We start from the raw sequence: 21007 nt of genomic DNA, 5'->3' as shown, positions 1-21007 counted from the left end.
GAATGGTAAAAGTGAAGACAATAGGATCCCAAATGATTTCTGCATCAGAGAAAATATGAAGTTCTTTGAAGTATTTTACTTACTTATTCCTTTATTATTCCCTCTCCAAACCCTTAAGTTTATATACTAGCTTCCCAGCTTACTGGCTCTCTGGTGATTCTTGTGGGTCTTTGAATATCTCTGAATTGTTCCTGCGTCTCTGAAATTGTTTTCCTCAAAACTAGATGGATAGTTTCTCTAGTAATTAGAGTCTGAATATCGTTGCATGCCGTGGGAGTTGCCTGTGTAGGGTTAATTGGTAATTAAGGTGACCAGATGCCCCATTTTGCCAGGCTAGTAATCGTTTTGTAATTACGAATAGTGTCCTCTTTCACTTCTAAAGTGTCCCAATTTAGATAATAAATTATAGTTACCTTATATAGAATATGCCTCAAACCTGTCAGGAAAATATTTTACAGGAGAACATGGGTAGAATATTTCTATTTTATACTCCCCACTTCATCCTTTCTACTTTCACATGTCAGTATTACACATTTCAAGACTTAGTTTTTCAACATGTTTTTTGCACCTTAGAAATAGCATTCCAAGTAGTCAGCTTGATATTTTGCCCAACACCACTTTCTTAATAAATTCCTGTAGAAAAATACCTTTCAAAACATGATTAGACAGAGCAAAGGGATCTGGTGATGTGCAAAAGCTTATATATATCCTACCAAGCAGGGAAAATTTAAACTGCTAGAGGAGTCCACTTATGTTTTATGGTTTAGAGTACTAAGCAAAGAATCATTTTTGAAGAAAGCCGCTGTTTAAAAAGTACTACTTTACCAAAAGAAAAAAAAATTAGACTAGGGTGCTGCATATAAACAAAAAAATACATTATTTTTACATATGTAGTAAATTGGTTAAGTTTTTTTTTACTTTTAAAAAGTAAATAAAATCTTAAAGCATGTAAACTTCAAAATAAAGAAGCTGAGTTTAATTCACTTCAATATATTCTCCATCTCAAAGATTGAGTAGTTGATGCATTCATGACTTCGCAGGCCACAGGTTATCTTCTGCTTTTCAGCCTATTACTGTTCTGTTTCCTTATAGCTTTATTTAGGGTTGCTTGTATTTCCAGTTCTCTGTTATGCACCAAATGAAAATGCATCAAAAATGAGGATAAACAGTCCTATTTGGATAGATAACATCCTAACTGGAATTATTCATCATTGCATTGAAATCATGATTGATTTTAAAAATTCTATAAATTGAAATCGATGTGTTTGAGGGTATTCATTCAAATTTTACAGATTAAATTTGGGGGAAGCATCTTTTTGAAAAGTTTTTTAGTCATAATACACTTTAATTTTTCTTGGAATGATAGTGTTATGACTAGTTCTGCCTCCTATTCCTATAGGAATATACCCTTATATATCATTTTTTGGACAGATACTGCCAGCAGTTCCCAGAAAGCTCATTACCTTATGAGAGAATCCTTTTCATTGTTGGGTAATTCTAGCTCTTAAAAACTTCATATAATGAGTCAAAATCTGCCTTCTACAAACTTCCCCCTGTTTTGCTCTCAGGGAAAATACAAGTCCATTCCTTATGGTATTTTACATATTTAAATGTTGTTACTAAGTCTTCCCTTATGTTGTTATCCTTATAATAAATATTCCCTCTTTCTTCAATCACCTTTTCCTACTTCTCTGTCATCTAGAAGATTGATAATTACTTTTTCTTTATTTACCTCATCAATAAAGATACCCAACTGCTATTAGATGATACTAAGGAATTATTGTTGATTTTGTTAGCTACAGTAATGGCATGATGATCATGTTTTTTAAAATTCTTTTTAGTTAGAGGCATATGTAGAAATATTTATGGGAGAAGTGACAAATAGCTTGGTATTGCTTTAAATATATTTATATATATATATATATATATATTTTTTTTTTTTCACATTAGGGATAAGAGGAGAATAAAACAAAAACCAAAACAAAAAGCCATGGAGGTCTAACCAGAAAGGTCTAAAGATTTGAGCCATTATGTAATTCTAAAGCTTCTCTCTAGTAACATCAATGTATTAATCAACCCTCTTAATAAAAATATTATAAAATCCCATTTGATCTTAATATACAAGGTTTTGTACACACATAGATTTGTAAGTCTAGTTTTAAAATACAAGCTATATGTGAAATTATTTTGAAGACGTAACTGCTGAACATTTGTTTGGGATGACATTTTTTATGTTTCTCAGACTTCATGTTCAAGTTCAGACTAATCATAGAACCATAAAGGTTTAATTAGCATTAACAATCAATGAGGCCAGCCCCTTACCTAACGCATAAATCTTCTACCATGTCTTCAGGGGTTAGTTTTGGTCTCTCTTTAAGTATCTCCAGTTTAGGGGGACTTTATTACGCCCCAAGCCATTCTATTTTCAGACCTTCTCCATAATTAGGTAGTTCATCTTTACTTTGGTAAGAAATATACCACCCTGTTACTTATTCATTTATTGACTATACACTATGTTATAAATACTGGGCCTTTTCTTTGGATACAAAAATGACTGAGGCAGTTTCTACTCTGGGAGTTCACAATCACCTGAAGGAGACAAACTGGCGTAATGTGCTATGTACTATAACAGAACTGTTGCCGTGAGAGCGTGAAGGAAAGAGCATCTAGATCTGGCTGAATAGGTGAGGGGAATCCTTTACATAGACGTTCTTATTCATACAGAAATTTGCCTCAAGACTTTTCACATCTTTAAAAGACCACTTCTGCTTTCTCTTTCTTTCACAGCTGGTTCGTGTGCTGGTATCTCCCACCAACCCTCCGGGTGCTACCAGTAGCTGCCAGAAAGCTATGTTCCAGTGTGGCTTACTGCAGCAACTTTGCACTATCCTAATGGCCACTGGAGTGCCTGCTGATATCCTGACTGAGGTAAACCAAATGGAGGCAGAGGCTACTCTTGTGGAAGTTGAAATCAGGAATCCTAAGAAGAATTAGATGTCAGCTGAAGCAAAACAGTAATAGTTAACCATTTTTATATGTTAAATTCCTTATTGATCCTACTAAAATATAATTTGCATAATGATGACAGTATTAATTCCAAAAGGTGTACTCATCCCTCAAGTTTAATAATATATAAATACTGTTCAAGCTTACAGGACTTTCATTAATTTTATTGTATTCAACAGGAGTGCACAGTATGATTTAAGTTTTTAATGTTGAGAACAGTATGACTTAGTCAAATAAGACTTGAGACTTACTTAAGTAGTGTTACATAGTCCTAGAACAGTAAATTTTTTTCCCCTGATGTTTGGCGTTTTTTGTTTCCTACCTATTAAGAAAAAGAGGTTAGTTTGAAGAAAAGAAAGGTTTAGTTTATTTAAACTTTCATAAAATCTTTCTCAAATTAACACATGCACATTAAAAGAATAGGTAATAATAAAAGTTTTGTAACAAAAGCAGCTAGCTATCTGCAGTCTCACTCCTCCCTTGCCTTAAGTCTTGCTTCCCCTCTGCATAACCCTCTCACTTCCTCCTGTCACCCCAGTAATTTGCATTTAAATCAATAATCAGGGTTTATAATTTTATGACTATACAAATACTGTTCCCTGCCAAGCCAGAGCCCTATATCATTTTTAAATATCTCTCTTTCCTAAGTTGTAATAGTATTCTCTTTTCATCTTACTGTTTTTCTGTGTATCTGCATATTAATACTATCAATATGATTAACATGTCATTTCCCATCCCAGACATTTTTTTCCTAGACATTTTTTCTTCTTTTCTAGAAGCCCCTTCCATCCTCCTGCTCCAGTATGGGCTGGTCTACTTCTGTGCACATCTCTAGCCCCAGGACTTTCACCATCCTCCTAGGATCTCCCTTTACTCCTCTCTGGAGTTAAATCCCTTAGTTACCAGGATTCCATGTCTTTACTCCCCACCTTTTGACTCATTATCTTAGTTTACTTCACTTCCTAAAAAAAGTAAATGGCAAGAGAACTTGTTTTTATCTTTTACATGTCATTCCTTTATTTTCAGAGTTACTCTAATGTTTGGCTAGGTATAGATTCAGGGTTAGAAATCATAACACTAAACTTTCTGAACATTATTTCAGAGCTGCCGTTAAGAAATCTGAAGCCATTTTTAATCTTAATCCTTTTCATGTAACTTTTTTTCTCCAGAAACTTTTGGGATCTTCTCTTCCTTTCTGGTTTCCTGAAATATACTGATAATGTGCAGTACTACAGACTTTTTTTTTTTTTTTTTAACCCTCCCCAATTATTGTTGACACCCACTGGACCCTTTCAAGCTGTAGACCTGTGTCCTTCAGTCCTGAGAATGTTTTTTATATTTCTTGATAATTATTTTTATGTTCTATTTCTGCAACTCCACTAATAGATTTGTTAGACTTTCTGTGTATCTAGTTTGCCTTTTTATTCTATTTTCTTGGAGGTATTTTCAACTTCATCCTTAAATTGAAGTTTTAATTTGTTATATTTTATTTTTTTTTTTTTTTTTTATTTTTTTTTTTTTTTTTAAATTTTTTTTTTTTCAACGTTTATTTATTTTTGGGACAGAGAGAGACAGAGCATGAACGGGGGAGGGGCAGAGAGAGAGGGAGACACAGAATCGGAAACAGGCTCCAGGCTCTGAGCCATCAGCCCAGAGCCCGACGCGGGGCTCGAACTCACGGACCGCGAGATCGTGACCTGACTGAAGTCGGACGCTTAACCGACTGCGCCACCCAGGCGCCCCTAATTTGTTATATTTTAAATGTGTTTGCTGATTTTATTTTGAAGCACCCTTGTTTTGTAGAAATAGATTCTGTCTTTTAGAGGATACTATTGATTTTAATTTTTTGAGACTTTTAAATCCTTATGGTCAGGTGTTATTTGTAATTAGAGCCCTATGCTTAATGTTTTAAAGCGTTATTTTGAAAAAGTGTTAACAGGATTATAATGCTGTCACTCCTTTTTTCGGTATCTGAATTTTAGCATTTAAAAGCAAACCACAGAAGGATATAACATTTTGTTTTGAAAACAGGTTTTCTTCCTTGACTTACTGTCTCTCAATTTTTATTTTTCCCCCTAAATAGACCATTAATACTGTGTCAGAAGTTATTCGAGGCTACCAAGTAAACCAAGACTACTTTGCTTCTGTAAATGCACCTTCAAACCCACCAAGGTAGGAAAAGGGAAATACTGCTATTTCTCTGAGGAAGTCAGAATTTACTTTGGGTTTTTAGTATATCTCATATACACATCTTTTAAGAAGTTCATCCATATGTTTTGAAACTAGAAATTATCTGACAAGATAAACATGTTGGTGTTTTAAAAGAGTCTGTGGTCCTTGGAGCTTCGGTATTTGGGCTCAGCTATCACCCTCACACTTCCTCCGTGCCTTACGCAGACCCGATTGCTTGCTTGTCCGAGCGGCAGTTGTCTGTCCTGTGCATTGGAGGTAGAATACTTACCTCGCTGGTGTTCTGCTTATGGTGTTTCAGTCAGCAGAAACGACTAGTTACTGATCTGTGTCCTTGGGTTGCAATTTTTCTTTTGCTCTTTTCTTTCTAAATGCAACAGACCGGCAATCGTGGTACTTCTCATGTCCATGGTTAACGAAAGGCAGCCGTTTGTATTGCGCTGTGCCGTTCTCTACTGTTTCCAATGTTTCTTATATAAAAACCAAAAAGGACAAGGAGAAATTGTGTCAACGCTTCTACCTTCCACTATTGATGGTAAATAATTTAGTTCTAATTTCTGTTCTGAGAAGTACGTAGTCTTTCAAGCTTTTAATGATAAGGTATATTGTAAATGATAAAAGACCCTGGATGTAGTGGAATGTTTAAAATATGGCATTTCCTTGGATTTGCTTTAGAAATGCAGTTTTTAACTAAGACAGTAATTTTCTGGAATATTATCTCATCGATTTGATGCCTGAAATGTAATTATTTCTTTGTTCTGCTACTCTTCTTCCAGGGTCATTTTGTCATCTTTCATTTTTGTCTTGAAAAGCAGACTTTTAAAAATGTAACTTAATACCCCTAATTAACAGATTTTAAAATCGTATTTCATACTATTTTTGTGTGTGTGTGTAAAACAACAATTAATTTTTTATCATCATCTGCCTGCCATCTTTGTAGCAACAGGTAATTCAGTCTCAGCTGGTCAGTTATTATGCGGAGGTTTATTTTCTACTGATTCACTTTCAAACTGGTGTGCTGCTGTGGCCCTTGCCCATGCTTTGCAAGAAAATGCTACCCAGAAAGAACAGTTGCTCAGGGTTCAACTTGCTACAAGTATCGGCAACCCTCCAGTTTCTTTATTGCAACAGTGCACCAACATCCTTTCACAGGTAACGTGGCTGGCGAGTGGAACTGCTCTAAGGGGGAAAAAATCTCAGCTATACGTTTTTGTGTCAGTGATACAAAGATTTAAGGGTATCCTTCGTAGATGCAGATGAAAAAGGAAAGAGGCATGGACTTACCTGCTCATTAACTCATTGTAACCTGAAACAGTGTGTGGAGAGAAAGAAATACATACTCTTACAAGAATGGTTTTGCCAAATAGTAAAATCTGCCTCATGAAACACATCTTCTGGACAGAAAGGTGTTTTGTTTCTCTTTCTGTTTCCTTTTTCTATCATCCAGTGTTCTTGCATGTCCTTTTCTCTTTCTGCTCAGTAGCCGAATTTGGGTCTGTTTATGAGAGAGAATAGAATAAAGTGGTTCATAGCTATGTACCTCCCTCTTTCTCTTCCCAGACCAGTTGATTTTCCTTTCAGAAAACAATACCAGTCCATCGCTTACTAAACATTGTACTCCTTGATGTTTGAGAGCTCTCCAACCCTCAAAACCCCAAGGCATATAATTTATCTACTAATATAGAGAAAAATGTAACTGTTTGCATTCCTCTAGACACCTAATGAGAACAACAAAGCTTCACTGAAGTGTGGATGATAAGGTCTTTATGAAGGTCACTTACAGTTGGATGATTTGTCCACATGGACTTCTGTTGCTGTTGAACAGTTCAGGTTCACTGTTTAGCAGAACTATAGTCATTAACATTCAGAGTCACTTAGAGTAAAAATATACTTAAGTCTAAAATTGTGCTGTCCCCTAGAATTTTCCTCTCTCCCTCCCTGTGATAATGTGCTGTGTCCTTCTTAATTTTTAATTTTGACACACTCATTGAATTGTTTTATTGTGAGCTTTTAAAGAGACATCAATGCCATCATCCATAGGAAGTTATAAATTATGGTTAAAAATTAACTAGTGAAAAGGGGATCAGACATTCTCTTTATTGTTTAAAATCTGTTTATTTAAATTGAAAGCTTGTTTCATCTTTATCATTTATTTCTTAGTGATTTGAAAAAACTACCCCTAAATATTCATATCCATGTATATTTAATACTTCTCATTCTCATGTTGCTGTTTGTTGAAAATAGCTTTTCTTAAGCCAAACAGCAGTTAACGGACCACCACCACCAGAGACTTCGCTCTAACATTGTAGTCACAATTAATGCATTATGAGAAATTCTCAAGATAGTGGTGTCTTCCCCTTCACAGCACAGTGCTGTAAAATGATCCTTTCTCCTCCAAAATGCATATTAATAATATGCATAATATTATGTTACATAATAAAATACATAATAAAATATGTTACATAATATATATGTTACATAATAAATATTACATAATAAAATATTAGAACTATCCTGTTACAATAAAATATTAGATAATTACATAATGTTATATAATAAAATATTAGAACTATCCTGTCCCAAATTATTGGTGTGGGTTTGTAGAGAGACCATCTGTGAGGGATTTTTCTGGATTTAAATTTTTCTACAGCAGTAATATTTATAAATAATTTTTAATGTGTAATTTACAGGGTGATAAGATCGACAGACGGGTATGTATCGCTTGTTTAAGCTTAGGCATTTCCCTCTTACAGCAAGGCTTTCCTTTGTCTTGGGTTTTGCTGATGGTTTTTTTTAACCGCTTGTTTGAAGTTACATTCTACTCACACTTTCATGTGTCAGCAAGTTTATCTCTATCATAAGTGGCTCTCCAATTTTTCTCCGTGGGGTATTTTCTCCATGTAGTGGTGTTACTAAGAGCTGTGGGAATGAAAGTCTGAAGCTGTACCTGTGCTTCCTCCGGGTATGCTTGCACTTTCTGGAATAGCTTGGTTTGGGTTTTTTTGGTTGGTTTTGTGTGTCTCCTCACCTAAGCTTGCTTCTCTATCCCCCCTGAAACTATTTCAAAGGTAGTAAAATTTAGGGTTAAGAAGTTTGTCTTTAGTCAGTATATGAAAGAATGTGATGACTTTTTTATTACTTAGATTATTGAAAATGTACAATAGTAAGTATAATTTTGTAATTTGAAAGATTTTTAAATTGAATATTGTGGGTTATTCTGGATATAACCCATATGGTACAATTACCATCGGGGGTTAATTTTTGATGTGTGTGGGGAGTGTGATTTGTGTTGGTTTTGATTTTTTTGTGTGCAGTCTTTGGCAAAAAGGGAGTGTACCTTAATATTTACGTTCATATGTTCAATTGTGCAGTATTGCTAGTAATAACCGAGGTGCTGTTAGGAGTTATATCTTTGTGTATGAGTATGATATGATACATGTTAATAACACAGATATATTCAGCAGTTTTAGCTTCCAGAATCTTTGATACTAGATATTTTAAAAGTATACATGTCAGTCATTTAAAAAGGAGTTTTTGGGGGCGCCTGGGTGGCGCAGTCGGTTAAGCATCCGACTTCAGCCAGGTCACGATCTCGCGGTCCGTGAGTTCGAGCCCCGCGTCGGGCTCTGGGCTGATGGCTCGGAGCCTGGAGCCTGTTTCCGATTCTGTGTCTCCCTCTCTCTCTGCCCCTCCCCCGTTCATGCTCTGTCTCTCTCTCTGTCCCAAAAATAAATAAACGTTGAAAAAAAAAAAATTTAAAAAAATAAAAAAATAAAAAAAAATAAAAAATAAAAAGGAGTTTTTGGAGGCACCTGAGAGTAATGCATTACCGCACTAATTTTATACACAGTAAAATTCACAGACTTTAAATGTTCAATTTGATGATTTTTGATGGGTTAATATACTTCTGTAATCACCACCCAAATACAAGATATAAAACATATTCGTAATCTCAGAAAGTTCCATCATGCCCCTTTCTTATTAAATCTCTATTGCCAGAGGCCACTGCTTGAAAGTGAGTCTAATCATAACACTCTAGAACTTCATTTCAGTACTTGAAGAGTAGAAATTTAAAATGTTAGCTTGTCATATTTCTATTCACAGTGTAAAATACTACACTTGAAATCCACCAAGTAGGAACAAGAGGAATTATTTAGATAGAAAATAATAAGGAAAACATAATAGTCTATCTTAAAGGTAATTCAGCTTCATTTATTTTGTTTGTGGTTCCATTCCAGCCTGTAAAATCTGTGATTTCTAGTAACTAAACCCTCAGAATGCTCTGAAATTACAATTTCAGCATCCATTTGTTTCTCCACATCTCAGTGGTTCATACACTCTGGAGTGCTAAAGAGATACATACTTTTTCTTGACTTGAACCTATAAACAATCACAAACACACATAAACATATAAACAAAATGAAGAGTTTTATGAAACTATTCTATGAAGTGGAGTGTGGACTTTTTTTTTCTTTTCTTTTTTTTTTTTTTTTTTTTTTAAGCTATTCTTGGTGTTTATCTTCTAAAGAATCCATCAGAAGATCAGAGTGCAATGACATAGAATGTTTTGATAGCCTTTAAGGTCTAATCTCTAATTTTATTTTTTGGATGATAGAGCAGCTTCATCAGGATTTTGTTGGGTTGATCTTCCTAACGTTTTGTGATTGTACACTGGACAAACACTATAGCATTTTTGCACTCATTAATAGTTTAGTTTCTTTTCATTTTGGAAAGTTTAGAAAAATAAAAAAGTAGAAAGTGGGACTTCTACCCAAAAGTAACTGTTGGTTAAATTTCAGTCTTTTTTCTTCTATACTATTTACTTACATAGGGGTGATCATACATTAGATTCCATTGAGTATGCTGCCTCTTTCCTTACAGATATCTTCCATGTTCTTAAACACTAAATAAATATAACTTTATATGGTTGCATAATATTTCACCAAATAAATATACCATTGGTTAGTTAACCATCTCCTTATTTTTATATACTTAATTATCTTCCATTTTCTTTATTATAAATCATGGTTTGATGAACATCATAATAATACAGTCTGCACAGAAAAGTATTATTACACAGTCCTCACTGTGCATGTTTCCAATAGTCATAGGTTTCTATTAACCTAGCAAAAAAGCAAGGACCACCTGTATTTCGTTGAGGTTTAAAAAAAAGTCTATCCTAGCAATTTTACTGTTTTTTCCTTTTCCTAGTTCAAACTTTGTTGTGCCATCTACTTTATTTAAAAAAATTTTTTTTTAAACTTTATTTTTGAGAGAGAGAGAATATGAGCAGGGGAGGGGCAGAGAGAGAGAGAGGGAGACACGGAATCCTAAGCAGGCTCCAGGCTCCGAGCTGGTAGCACAGAGCCCAACGCTGGGCTCAAACCCACGAACCGTGAGATCATGACCTGAGCCACAGTCGGACGCTCAACTGACTGAGCCACCCAGGCGCCCCTGTGCCATCTATTTTAAATTTGGGGCATTATTCTACTTTTAATACGGTAGTAGGTAGCATAGAATTGTATAACTAGAAGGGATGGTTCATAGTTTATAGCACTCATGAAACACTTATTGCGTACCATGTGCTGTTCTAAATTCTTAATGTGTATTAACCCATTTAATCCGCTCCACAAGTCTATGAAATGGGTATTAATTGTTACTGCTATTGAAGGATAATGATAAAGTTTCAGGATGTTGAGTTTTAGAACCAAGATACAAATCCTGGTATCCAGAGCCTATCCTTTTAACTTCTGTGTTTGAGATTATTTAGTCCAAAGGCCTTGGTTCACTAAATGAGGAAATTGGGGTCCACATAGCATGTTGAACTTCCACAAGGTAGGACAATAGAAGATTTGATTCTTCTAATTCTCAACCAAATGTTTTCACTGACACCACACTGCCACTATTAGAATTAAATTTAGTCCTTTAAAAGTGTGTGTGTGTGTGTGTGTGTGTACACACACATACATACACTTTAAAATACATATATATGTATATACATGATTTAGAAATCAAATGTTATAAAAAGTATACAATAAGAAGTCATGGCCTCACCCCTGTCCTGGGTCCCTGCCTCTTATTTCTTCTGGTGTCTTTGGGTGTTTTTTATGCATATTCACTGTTCTGTTCCTTGTTTTTTCCCTACCTAATCCCATTTTGAACCACTAGCAAAGTGCGAAATAAGATTGCAGTGAGCTATATTCCCCACAGGCTCACCAACAGTGTATTAACAGACTTGTATTTTTGCCAGTCGGTTGAAAGGTGAAAAATATGATCTTAGTGAGTTTTAATTTGCATTTCTGATTCTAAAAGGTTGAATAGCTTTCTGTATATTTATATACCACTTAAAGTTTTCCCATGAATTCTCATTTCTTATATTTCATATCATCTGCCCATTTTTGTATTGGGTTAAATAATTTCTACTTTTATAGGAACTCATTTTTTATTAAAAAATTCAACCCTTATCTGTGATAAGTTACAAATACATTTTTCCTGATATGTTATTGGTCTTTTGACTTGGTGTTTTGTTTTGGGTTTTTTAAAAAATTTTTTTTAATGTTTATTTTTGAGACAGAGGGAGACAGAGCATGAGTGGGGGAGGGGCAGAAAGAGAGGGAGACACAGAATCCAAAGCAGGCTCCAGGCTCTGAGCTGTCAGCACAGAGCCTGATGCAGGGCTCGAACCCATGAACCGTGAGATCATGACCTGAGCCGAAGCCAGACGCTTAACTGACTGAGCCACCCAGGTGCCCCTGTTTTGGATTTTTTTAATGAGACCTTTATCACTTCTACATTTTATATCATACTTTTTAGAAAGGCCTTCCCCACTTGAAGATTTTAACAGACTTACCCATATTTTCATCTCACAGTTTCTGGTTTCATTTTTTGCATTTAAATCTTTGTTCCATTTTTCTTGATGAACAGTATGAGTTATAGATCCTTTGATCTTTTTTTAGATAGCTGCCTAGTTGTCCCAACATTTTGTAAGTCCTCCTGTATCCCACTAATGCTTATATGCTATCTTTTTCATAAACTAATCCCCATTTGTAGATGGATCATCTCTGGACTTTTCCTTCTGTCTATCCCTTGATTCCTGTCTGTTTATGACCTAGTATCTCCTTGTTGCTCTTTTTCATTTTTTTTTTTTTTTTTTTTTAATTTACAGGGTCTCTAGTCATTCTTGCTTGTTTATTTCTCCATATGAACTTGAGAACCAGATTTTTTTAGTTCTGTGGAGAGAAAAACCTTTTGGTATTTTTGTTTGGATTACATTAATGTAATAAATTTTAAATAGCGTTCGTGTCTTTATGATCTTGAGTTTTTCTGTCTAAAGACATGGTGTCTTTCTATTGATTTAGATCTACTTTTGTGCTCTTTAGAAGTGTTTTTAAATTTTCCTCCTTTAGGTTTTGTAGTTTTGGTTAGGCTCATTCCTGAATACTTTATCTTCTTTTGTTGCCATAATTTAAGTGGGATGTTCCATCTGATTCTAACTAGTTTTATTTAACTTTGCTGTTCTTATGCTTCAGTTAGACCCCAAAAGGTATATACGTTTAGAAGAGCCACATTTGAATCTAGTTCCATTTTTGCTTATTCATATATGAGCCAGTGATTTGATAGGATGCCCTTATACATACAACGTAGGTATATTTGGTACGTGCAAATGGTATTCCAAATAATAATAAATGTTTTATATATACTTAGGGGCAGTCAGTGAAGTATTTTCATGTATTTACTTGAGTGATTAAAGTTCTCTGTGGCACATAGTCGATTGAGAATAACTATATATTTTTTAACTTTTAAATTTACTTGGGTAACATGAAGATACATCATGGGCATGGTAATGACATAGAGCAAGGAAAGCGTAAGAATAATGCATCATGTAAAAGCCAGATTCATGCTAATTAATGCTTCTTTGGTGGCAAATCACTTTGAAGAAGTCTATTTTGAATTTGTGTAATTAAATATTAAATATACTTGAAAATAGATTATAAAAAGGCCAGGGTATTGACATCAAGGTTCATGAAACTGGAATAGTCTGAATGGTTTTTCAAAACATAATGATGGTTACTTTAAATCTATTCTTTGCCTAGCTTTGAATAATTGTATTTTGGATATTTTCTGAGACTATCTCAAAGTAATGCATTACTGTGCTAATTTCCACTTGTTTCAAACAAGTTTTGTTTTCTTAAACAAAATTATAGGTTATATAATGTAATATGGGCAGTGGCAACATTATAAGCTAAGAGACTGTCCCACATAGGAGATACAAATGTATTGTATAAAAATTTAGGAAACTGTAATTTTGATGGATGTGCTAGTTTTCAATATTGTCTAACTATAGTTGGCAGCAGTATAATTAGTGGTTTGGGGCAGTTAGCTAATTTAAATAAATCTTTTTCTTCTTCATTATGTTTGTGATTCTCATTATTTGACATGTTGTCAGTGAGTTTGCAACATGGTTTATTATTCTAATGGAATTTGACTAAATAATTCAGGAGATGATTTCTTTTTATTTTTCCTAATATTTTTGAAGAAGGTAGAAATTGTCCTCTCATCAGAAACTTGTTTCTAAATCTAATTGGAACAGAATAAATTTGCCTAGCAAGTTTATGTTATTATAAAGTGTTTCAGACTGATAAATTTTTTCAAACATTCACATCATGCATCTTCCTTAGCAGACCCGATTTTTCCACTGATAGTATTTTGGATAACCTGGTATATGTTTATGAACCTGAATCAATTCTAATTTCTGCCTTCTGTTCATTTTGGGAAATATGACCCATAAAGGACAAAAGAATGAATTCTCTTGTTCAGTTTTTTATGTCTAGATTCCTAATACATCTTTTATAAGATGTTAAAGATCTTTTAATGCAAGTGGAGGGGGTCTTAGGGCAACATTAAGTTTAAAAGAAGTAAATGAGATTTCTGCCAACTTGTCTATTGCAGGGAAGCAAAATACAGACAAGAGTTGGGTTACTAATGTTGCTTTGTACCTGGTTAAGCAACTGCCCCATTGCTGTAACGCATTTTCTTCACAATTCAGCCAATGTTCCATTTGTATCCTTTATATTTTAGTAAGATACATGTAAGTATGCTTATTTCTTCCTCTGCATTAGAGGTAGCTCTGTGTTCTAAATATTTGAATTCTCTTCAGCTGTGTTGCAGCTTTTCAAACTGTTATGGTGGTAATGATGCTTGCTTACGCTGTGTGTCTGTGTGTGTGTGTGTGTCTGTGTACCATTGTTTGTTTTGTGCTTGCCTAGACTATACATAGAATTTTTGTAGAAATTCTTACATGAAATGTATGTCAAATTCAAACTGTAAAATAAAACACGCTAGATATTATGAACCATTAGTTTCCTTAACAAAAATTTCAGCTTACGGGACAAATTGCAGAAAATCTTGGCGAGGAAGAGCAGTTGGTACAAGGCTTATGTGCCCTTCTGTTGGGCATTTCGATTTACTTCAATGATAACTCACTTGAGAGCTACATGAAGTAAGTGGGGGGAAGATGCTAGGGGAAAATGACTGCTAATGCATCAAGTGATAATGATACATTTTTGTCTGCCGAAACATAATGTAGACCAAGCTTTTGTGTTTTGTTATGACTTTTTAAAAAATGTTTATTTATATATTTTGAGAGAGAGAGTGTGTGTGTGTGCACAGGTGTGCAAGGGAGAGGCAGAGAGAGAATCCCGAGCCACATGGGGCTCAGTCTCATAAACCGTGAGATCATGACCTGAGCTGAAATCAAGAGTCGGATGCTATACCGACTGAGCCACTCAGGTGCCCCTTGTTATGACTTTTTTTAAAAGCATCTCAATGTCCTTGTTTCTGTAGAGAGAAACTAAAACAACTAATAGAGAAGAGGATTGGCAAAGAAAACTTCATAGAGAAACTAGGATTTATTAGCAAACATGAGTTGTATTCCAGAGCATCTCAGAAACCGCAGCCAAACTTCCCCAGTCCAGAATACATGATATTTGATCATGAGTTTACGAAGCTGGTAAAAGAACTTGAAGGTGAGACAAAGTTTATATTGATTTTCATTAGAAAGTGCCTATGATTATTTTGTATACATATATTCTGGACACATGTAGATTACATGGTAAGCCTAAAAGTAGGGGCTTCTTCCGAGCTCTTGGTCTATAGTTCATTGAAGGACTTTTGGCATTCAGCAAGATTGGAAAGACTATATCTTTTCTGTCATGCATTTAGGCCATATGTTTTTACTGATTAAGTCTTAATAAAATAACATTTTAAATTTTTAAAATATTTTTTTAATAAGCTTTCTTTTATAGGTGTGATAACTAAGGCTATTTATAAGTCCAGTGAAGAGGATAAAAAAGAAGAAGAAGTGAAAAAAACATTAGAACAGCATGACAGTATTGTGACTCACTACAAAAACATGATTCGAGAGCAAGTATGTATTGACAGATTGTAAACACTTTCTAGGGCACTGATACTTTTCTACTTTGAGGAAGAGTTTTTCCTGGCATTTGATATACAAGAAGGTACAGAAAGTAGAGCTCATTATTTTCCTAAATAATCTAGAACTACCTGAGTATTCAACAAACTGAGAGCTCATGTTAAGATTGTGCAGGATGTTGTGGATGAAGGCATGAATCAGGCACGTTCCCCTATCACAGTCTCATGGGGAGAGAAAACTATAAATAGGTTTTTGTGACACACATAAACGTATTAAGTCTAGTGATACAGATAATTGAAGGTATGTGGCAGCACTGAGAGGCACCTCATTTAGCTAGGTGAGAGCAGGGCCTTGGAGAAAACAGAACATGAGTCCTAAAAGCATAACTAGGAATAAGCTGGGCAAAAGGAGAAATAGGGGAGAGGGGCAGGACGTGTTATTATATGTACTTGGGACACTTGGTGGCTGCACCAAGTAGAAACTTGAAAGGCAAAGTTGGAGGGAGGGAGGTGGTATGGCAGGCATTGGGGAGGATATTGGGGCATTGATGGTGCCAGTGATGATAATGCCTGCTGTTTTTTGTTTATTGTGTTTTGGGTGCTCACAAAGCACATTTTAAACACTGTTTTGCTTAATTTTCATGTCGTCCCTACAACATAATTAATACCTTCATATAAAAATCAATGAGGAATCTAACACTTACAGAATTTAAACTTCTCCAGGGTCACTCTGGAGAGTGACAGAGTGGAAACAGAATTCAAAATTCTGGTGGAACAGAATTCAAAAACATGTGTGTTACTGGGACCCTAAAACTCATGCTATGTAGTGTAGAGGGGGCAGATCTGAGAAATGTGGTGACCAAAGCAGATGAAACTAGCAGGACCTGGTACTGACTGGATGTATGTGTAGGGAGCATAAAGGGTCGGATACAATCCTTAGAGCTCTGTCTTTCACATCTGAATAGATGATGCTGAGAATAGCAGAAGGAGTTGATTGAGAGTGGAGAGTGATGATGAAAGTCAAAACTGCGTTCTCAGAATCATCAGCTGACATTTTCTCTTCAGAACACCAGAGAATTCCACTCTTGCATTATCTTGAGCACCTTAAACTTTCTATTACATTTCTTCAGAGTGTATTTCTTGTTTCTTTCTCTAATTTAATTCCTCATCATGGTATATACCTTGATTGGAATCCTAAACAGTGCTGCAGTATTACCTGGAAGATGACAGTACTGATGTTATTAAAATGCCAGTGTCATTTAGAAACAATATACTGGTGACAGCCCAGTGAAGCAGGTTGCGCCCTCTGCCCTGCACTGCCCTCCACCCCCTGCTGATTGTACACAGTTTGAGGCCCGTGTGGCAAGTGCAAGCTTGGGTAGAGCCCTCTAAACGAGAACCGCTGTGTGTTCTTCCCCACAGTCTATATTGTTGAGATTGGAATTCTGAGAAAGAATAAAAATATAGTGGTATATTTAGCATTCAGTCTGAGCTTTTCAGTTTATAAGCAATCAGTAAATTAGAATCTTCTTTGGATGATTCAAACTTAAATCATTAACCCACCCATGGTTATTAGGGTTTCTCATCTATATTTTAGTACAAATATGGAGTCACTTCCAGATGGTAAGATGTAATATCTTTAGAGCAATGGAAAATAAATACTTGGAATGTGATGTTACAGCCTACACTTGGGGCTGATAAATATGGTTAATTTGGAAGAAGAAAAGAGTGATTTGACACAATTACTATAATGACTGTGCTTTAGAAATGTTAATTTTAAATATTCTCATCATTTAAAATGCCATTTGAAAATTAGGCAATAAGCATTAAGAGCTATAAAATATTTATATAAACTGAATGACATTTGAGAATCCATCCTAAGGAAATTCTTCAGAATACAGGGAAATGAAAATATGACTATGATATTTATTGTAATGATAATTATTATCTAGAAAAATGGAAAGCATCCTCGGTGTTGCTTTTGAATATAAATTGCATCTACTGATATTGAGTAAACATTAAAAGTTATGATTGCAAAAAACTAGTAATATGGGGAACTTATAATTGAATAGTAAGTAAAAGCTACAGAATGACATATCGGCTGAGTGTGACAAGTTTAAAACACTTGGATTGGAAAAAAATTAGAAGAAAATAAAGAAACAGATCATATCCAACTAGTTATGTTAGGGTGGTGAGAGTTGGAAGTTCTTTTTTTTTTTTTGGTTTTCTAAATGTTCTATTCTAGAAATTATCTTTTATGTTAAAAGTAATATAGATGCATGTATACATATACTGAGTTTCTTAAATAGTTTGGTATGAATTTCTTAAATGGTTTGATGGACCATAGAATGGAGTTTTTAAAATTGACCATTCCCCACCCCAGTAATTGCAGTGAGATTGCAGGCTGTGCTATTGTGCTTATTATTAACGGGGCCTTACTGGAAATTTTATGGTCCGCTACATGTTAGTTGACCTTTGTGCATACATTAATGTATTATTAATGGTTGAGTGATTCTGGAATTGTTGAGTACCTTAACATCATGACCCAGAATGATCTCTGATTTTTAGTTTGCTCATCTTCTTAATGCTAATTAGTATAAATTTAAACACTTAAATTATGTTTTGTTTTACAGGATCTGCAGCTTGAGGAATTAAAGCAGCAAATTTCTACGTTAAAATGTCAAAATGAACAGCTCCAGACAGCAGTCACACAGCAAGTATCTCAGATTCAGCAACACAAAGATCAGTATAATCTTCTTAAAGTACAGCTAGGTAGGTATAACTGGTTGTAACTGTTCTAGTGTCCTCAAAAGCTGGACTGAATCTAACAGGTTATTCTTGCGGACTAGTCTTTCTCTAACCTTAATCACTATAACAAATGTGTAAATCAGAGTTTATAGCACAGGTTTCTTGGTACCTATTTCAGTATCTTTTCCGTTGATTCTCAGCCTTGGCTGCACGTTAGACTATCCTGAGATATTTTTTTTCTTTTTTTAATACCACCAATACTGAGACCCCACTCAAATGTTTGATTGGGTTGGGTTGGGTTGGAGCCAAGCATTAATAATTATTACAAGCTTCTGGGTGATTCTGATGTATAGCCAACTGAGCATGACTGCTCTAATCTTTCTGTTTCCTCATCTGCACAATGGAACTGATAATAGCATCTGTGTCATCTGAGAATCAAATGAATTTTAATATATAGAATTCTAGTTCAGTGCCTGGCACAGGTAAGTCAAATACTTATAAATAGCATCATCCTGTAGTGCCTATGATTGGAATGCTAGCTATTTAGAAATACAGTTTGGGGGCGCCTGGGTGGCTCAGTCAGTTAAGCATCCGACTTCGGCCCAGGTCATGATCTCACGGTCCGTGAGTTCGAGCCCCACGTCGGGCTCTGTGCTACCAGCTCAGAGCCTGGAGCCTGTTTCAGATTCTGTGTCTCCCTCTCTCTGACCCTCCCCCATTCATGCTCTGTCTCTCTCTGTCTCAAAAATAAATAAACATTAGAAATACAGTTTGTTTTATTTATATGAAGGTGACTAAAATTTTCAGAAAAAATTACCTCTTACTTCCTTTATTTATAACAATAATCTGTCAGTTATTGTAGTCCACATAGAATACTATTCCTTTGTGAAGATTTTAAAAGGGATTTTGTTTTCTTATATTAATTGACCAAATTGGAATTGAAACTACTGTAATTCTTAATTGTAGATCACCAAACCATGCAGTTTAGTCTTAATAAGACTATGCTGTGTTTCTCCCCAGAAACCTGAAAATATCATCACTTCACTATTTTTATCAGTACACTGTTCTGCAAAAATGAAATGTGCTTATTACAAAAGTGCCACCAAAGTAATTGAATTAAGGAAATTTTATATTTTTATATTTAAGTCTTCTCATTCAAGAAATGAAAAACCTAAGTTTCATGCTGGCTTTTCAAACTTTATTCCTGTTTTAATAGGAAAAGATAATCCGCATCAAGGTTCTTACAGTGACGCGACTCAGATGAATGGCATTCAGCCAGAAGAAGTTGGGAGGTTACGAGAAGAGATAAAAGAATTAAAAAGTAATCAGGAGCTTTTACAAAGCCAGCTGGCTGAAAAGGACTCTCTGATTGAAAATTTGGTGAGTAAATGTTAAAAAAATTTTAAGAGGTCAAGAGCAATTCTCATTATCCTGTTTGTTTATTTATCTGGATCCTTTAAGCCAAAATATCATCATAAGGCTTTAGAATATGAGCTTGGGGGGCGGGGGTGGTTCCTGGCTGGCTCAGTTGGTAGAACATGCTCTCAGAGCCATGAGTTTGAGCCCCACATTCAGCATAGAGTTTACGTTTAAAAAATTAGATTATGAGCTTTGGTGTCAAACTGTCTAAAGCTTCAGCACTCCCCAGCTCATTGAATTTAAGCAACTTAGTTAACCTCTTTAAACTTTTTTACTGATCTGTAAATTGGTAGTGGTCATATCTGTTTTGGTGTTGAGAGAATTAAATGAGCTACTGTGGGGGCGCCTGGGTGGCGCAGTCGGTTAAGCGTCCGACTTCGGCCAGGTCACGATCTCGCGGTCCGTGAGTTCGAGCCCCGCGTCAGGCTCTGGGCTGATGGCTCGGAGCCTGGAGCCTGTTTCCGATTCTGTGTCTCCCTCTCTCTCTGCCCCTCCCCCGTTCATGCTCTGTCTCTCTCTGTCCCAAAAATAAATAAACGTTGAAAAAAAAAAAAATTAAAAAAAAAAAAAATAAATGAGCTGTGTATAAAGCTCTTTTAATACATGGAAGTCACTTAATAAATACTTGTGTTTATGCTCTTTCTCCATATAACTTCAGGTTAATGCTTAGATTTAATAATTACTTGGTATAAGTATAAATTTATTAGCTATTGTAGACAGCGTGTGCTATGTTGAAATTTTATCTTGGATATAAAAACTAAAATGTTGATGTGAAATTTTTGGTAAGCCTCTGTAAGGCATAGCTTATACGTGTATAGTTCTGTTTTGTTTCCTATCTCTTTAGACTAAATTTATTTCATAGTTTATTTCTATGGTATTTGTAGAAATCTTCCCAAGCATCACCTGGCACAAATGAACAGTCTTCAGCAACAGCTTCTGCTCAAGATTCTGAACAAATTGCAGAATTAAAACAGGTAATTTTCTGGCTTGATCCAAGTTCTATTTTGTGTTGTTTTAATTATAATAGAGTAACAGCTCTGTAGTTTCACTAATCTAGAACTACTTTTGCTAATGTAAGCAAAATTTGATAGTGAAGATAGTTATTTGAAAGTCCAAGAGCTTTTTAAATTATATGGTAATTGGGGGCACCTGGGTGGCTCAGTCAAGCATCTAAGTCTTGATTTCAGCTTGATTTCTCACAGTTCGTGAGATC

General features: G+C 35.1%; 1 protein-coding gene across 2 annotated transcripts in view; it reads left to right on the top strand.

Moving 5' to 3' along the window:
- USO1 (USO1 vesicle transport factor) overlaps window positions 1–21007 on the top strand; it is a 95703-nt gene that overhangs the window by 66514 nt on the left and 8182 nt on the right. Inside the window, exons 10-21 of one of the 2 annotated variants that reach the window (XM_086704833.1) lie at window positions 2788–2928; window positions 5090–5178; window positions 5577–5731; window positions 6137–6348; window positions 7887–7907; window positions 14146–14256; window positions 14577–14695; window positions 15040–15221; window positions 15501–15622; window positions 18261–18399; window positions 19592–19755; window positions 20679–20768. In XM_086704833.1, coding sequence (XP_086560959.1) covers window positions 2788–2928; window positions 5090–5178; window positions 5577–5731; window positions 6137–6348; window positions 7887–7907; window positions 14146–14256; window positions 14577–14695; window positions 15040–15221; window positions 15501–15622; window positions 18261–18399; window positions 19592–19755; window positions 20679–20768 — 1545 coding nt within the window. The remainder of the gene's footprint in view (window positions 1–2787; window positions 2929–5089; window positions 5179–5576; window positions 5732–6136; window positions 6349–7886; window positions 7908–14145; window positions 14257–14576; window positions 14696–15039; window positions 15222–15500; window positions 15623–18260; window positions 18400–19591; window positions 19756–20678; window positions 20769–21007) is intronic. The other variant, XM_025921514.2, reaches the window with a different exon arrangement.

The sequence above is a fragment of the Puma concolor genome, chromosome B1 (genome assembly GCF_028749965.1).
Source record: "Puma concolor isolate L17-30 chromosome B1, mPumCon1.1.hap2, whole genome shotgun sequence".
NCBI classification, from domain to species: domain Eukaryota; kingdom Metazoa; phylum Chordata; class Mammalia; order Carnivora; family Felidae; genus Puma; species Puma concolor.
This window is presented reverse-complemented; position numbering and strand designations above follow the sequence as displayed.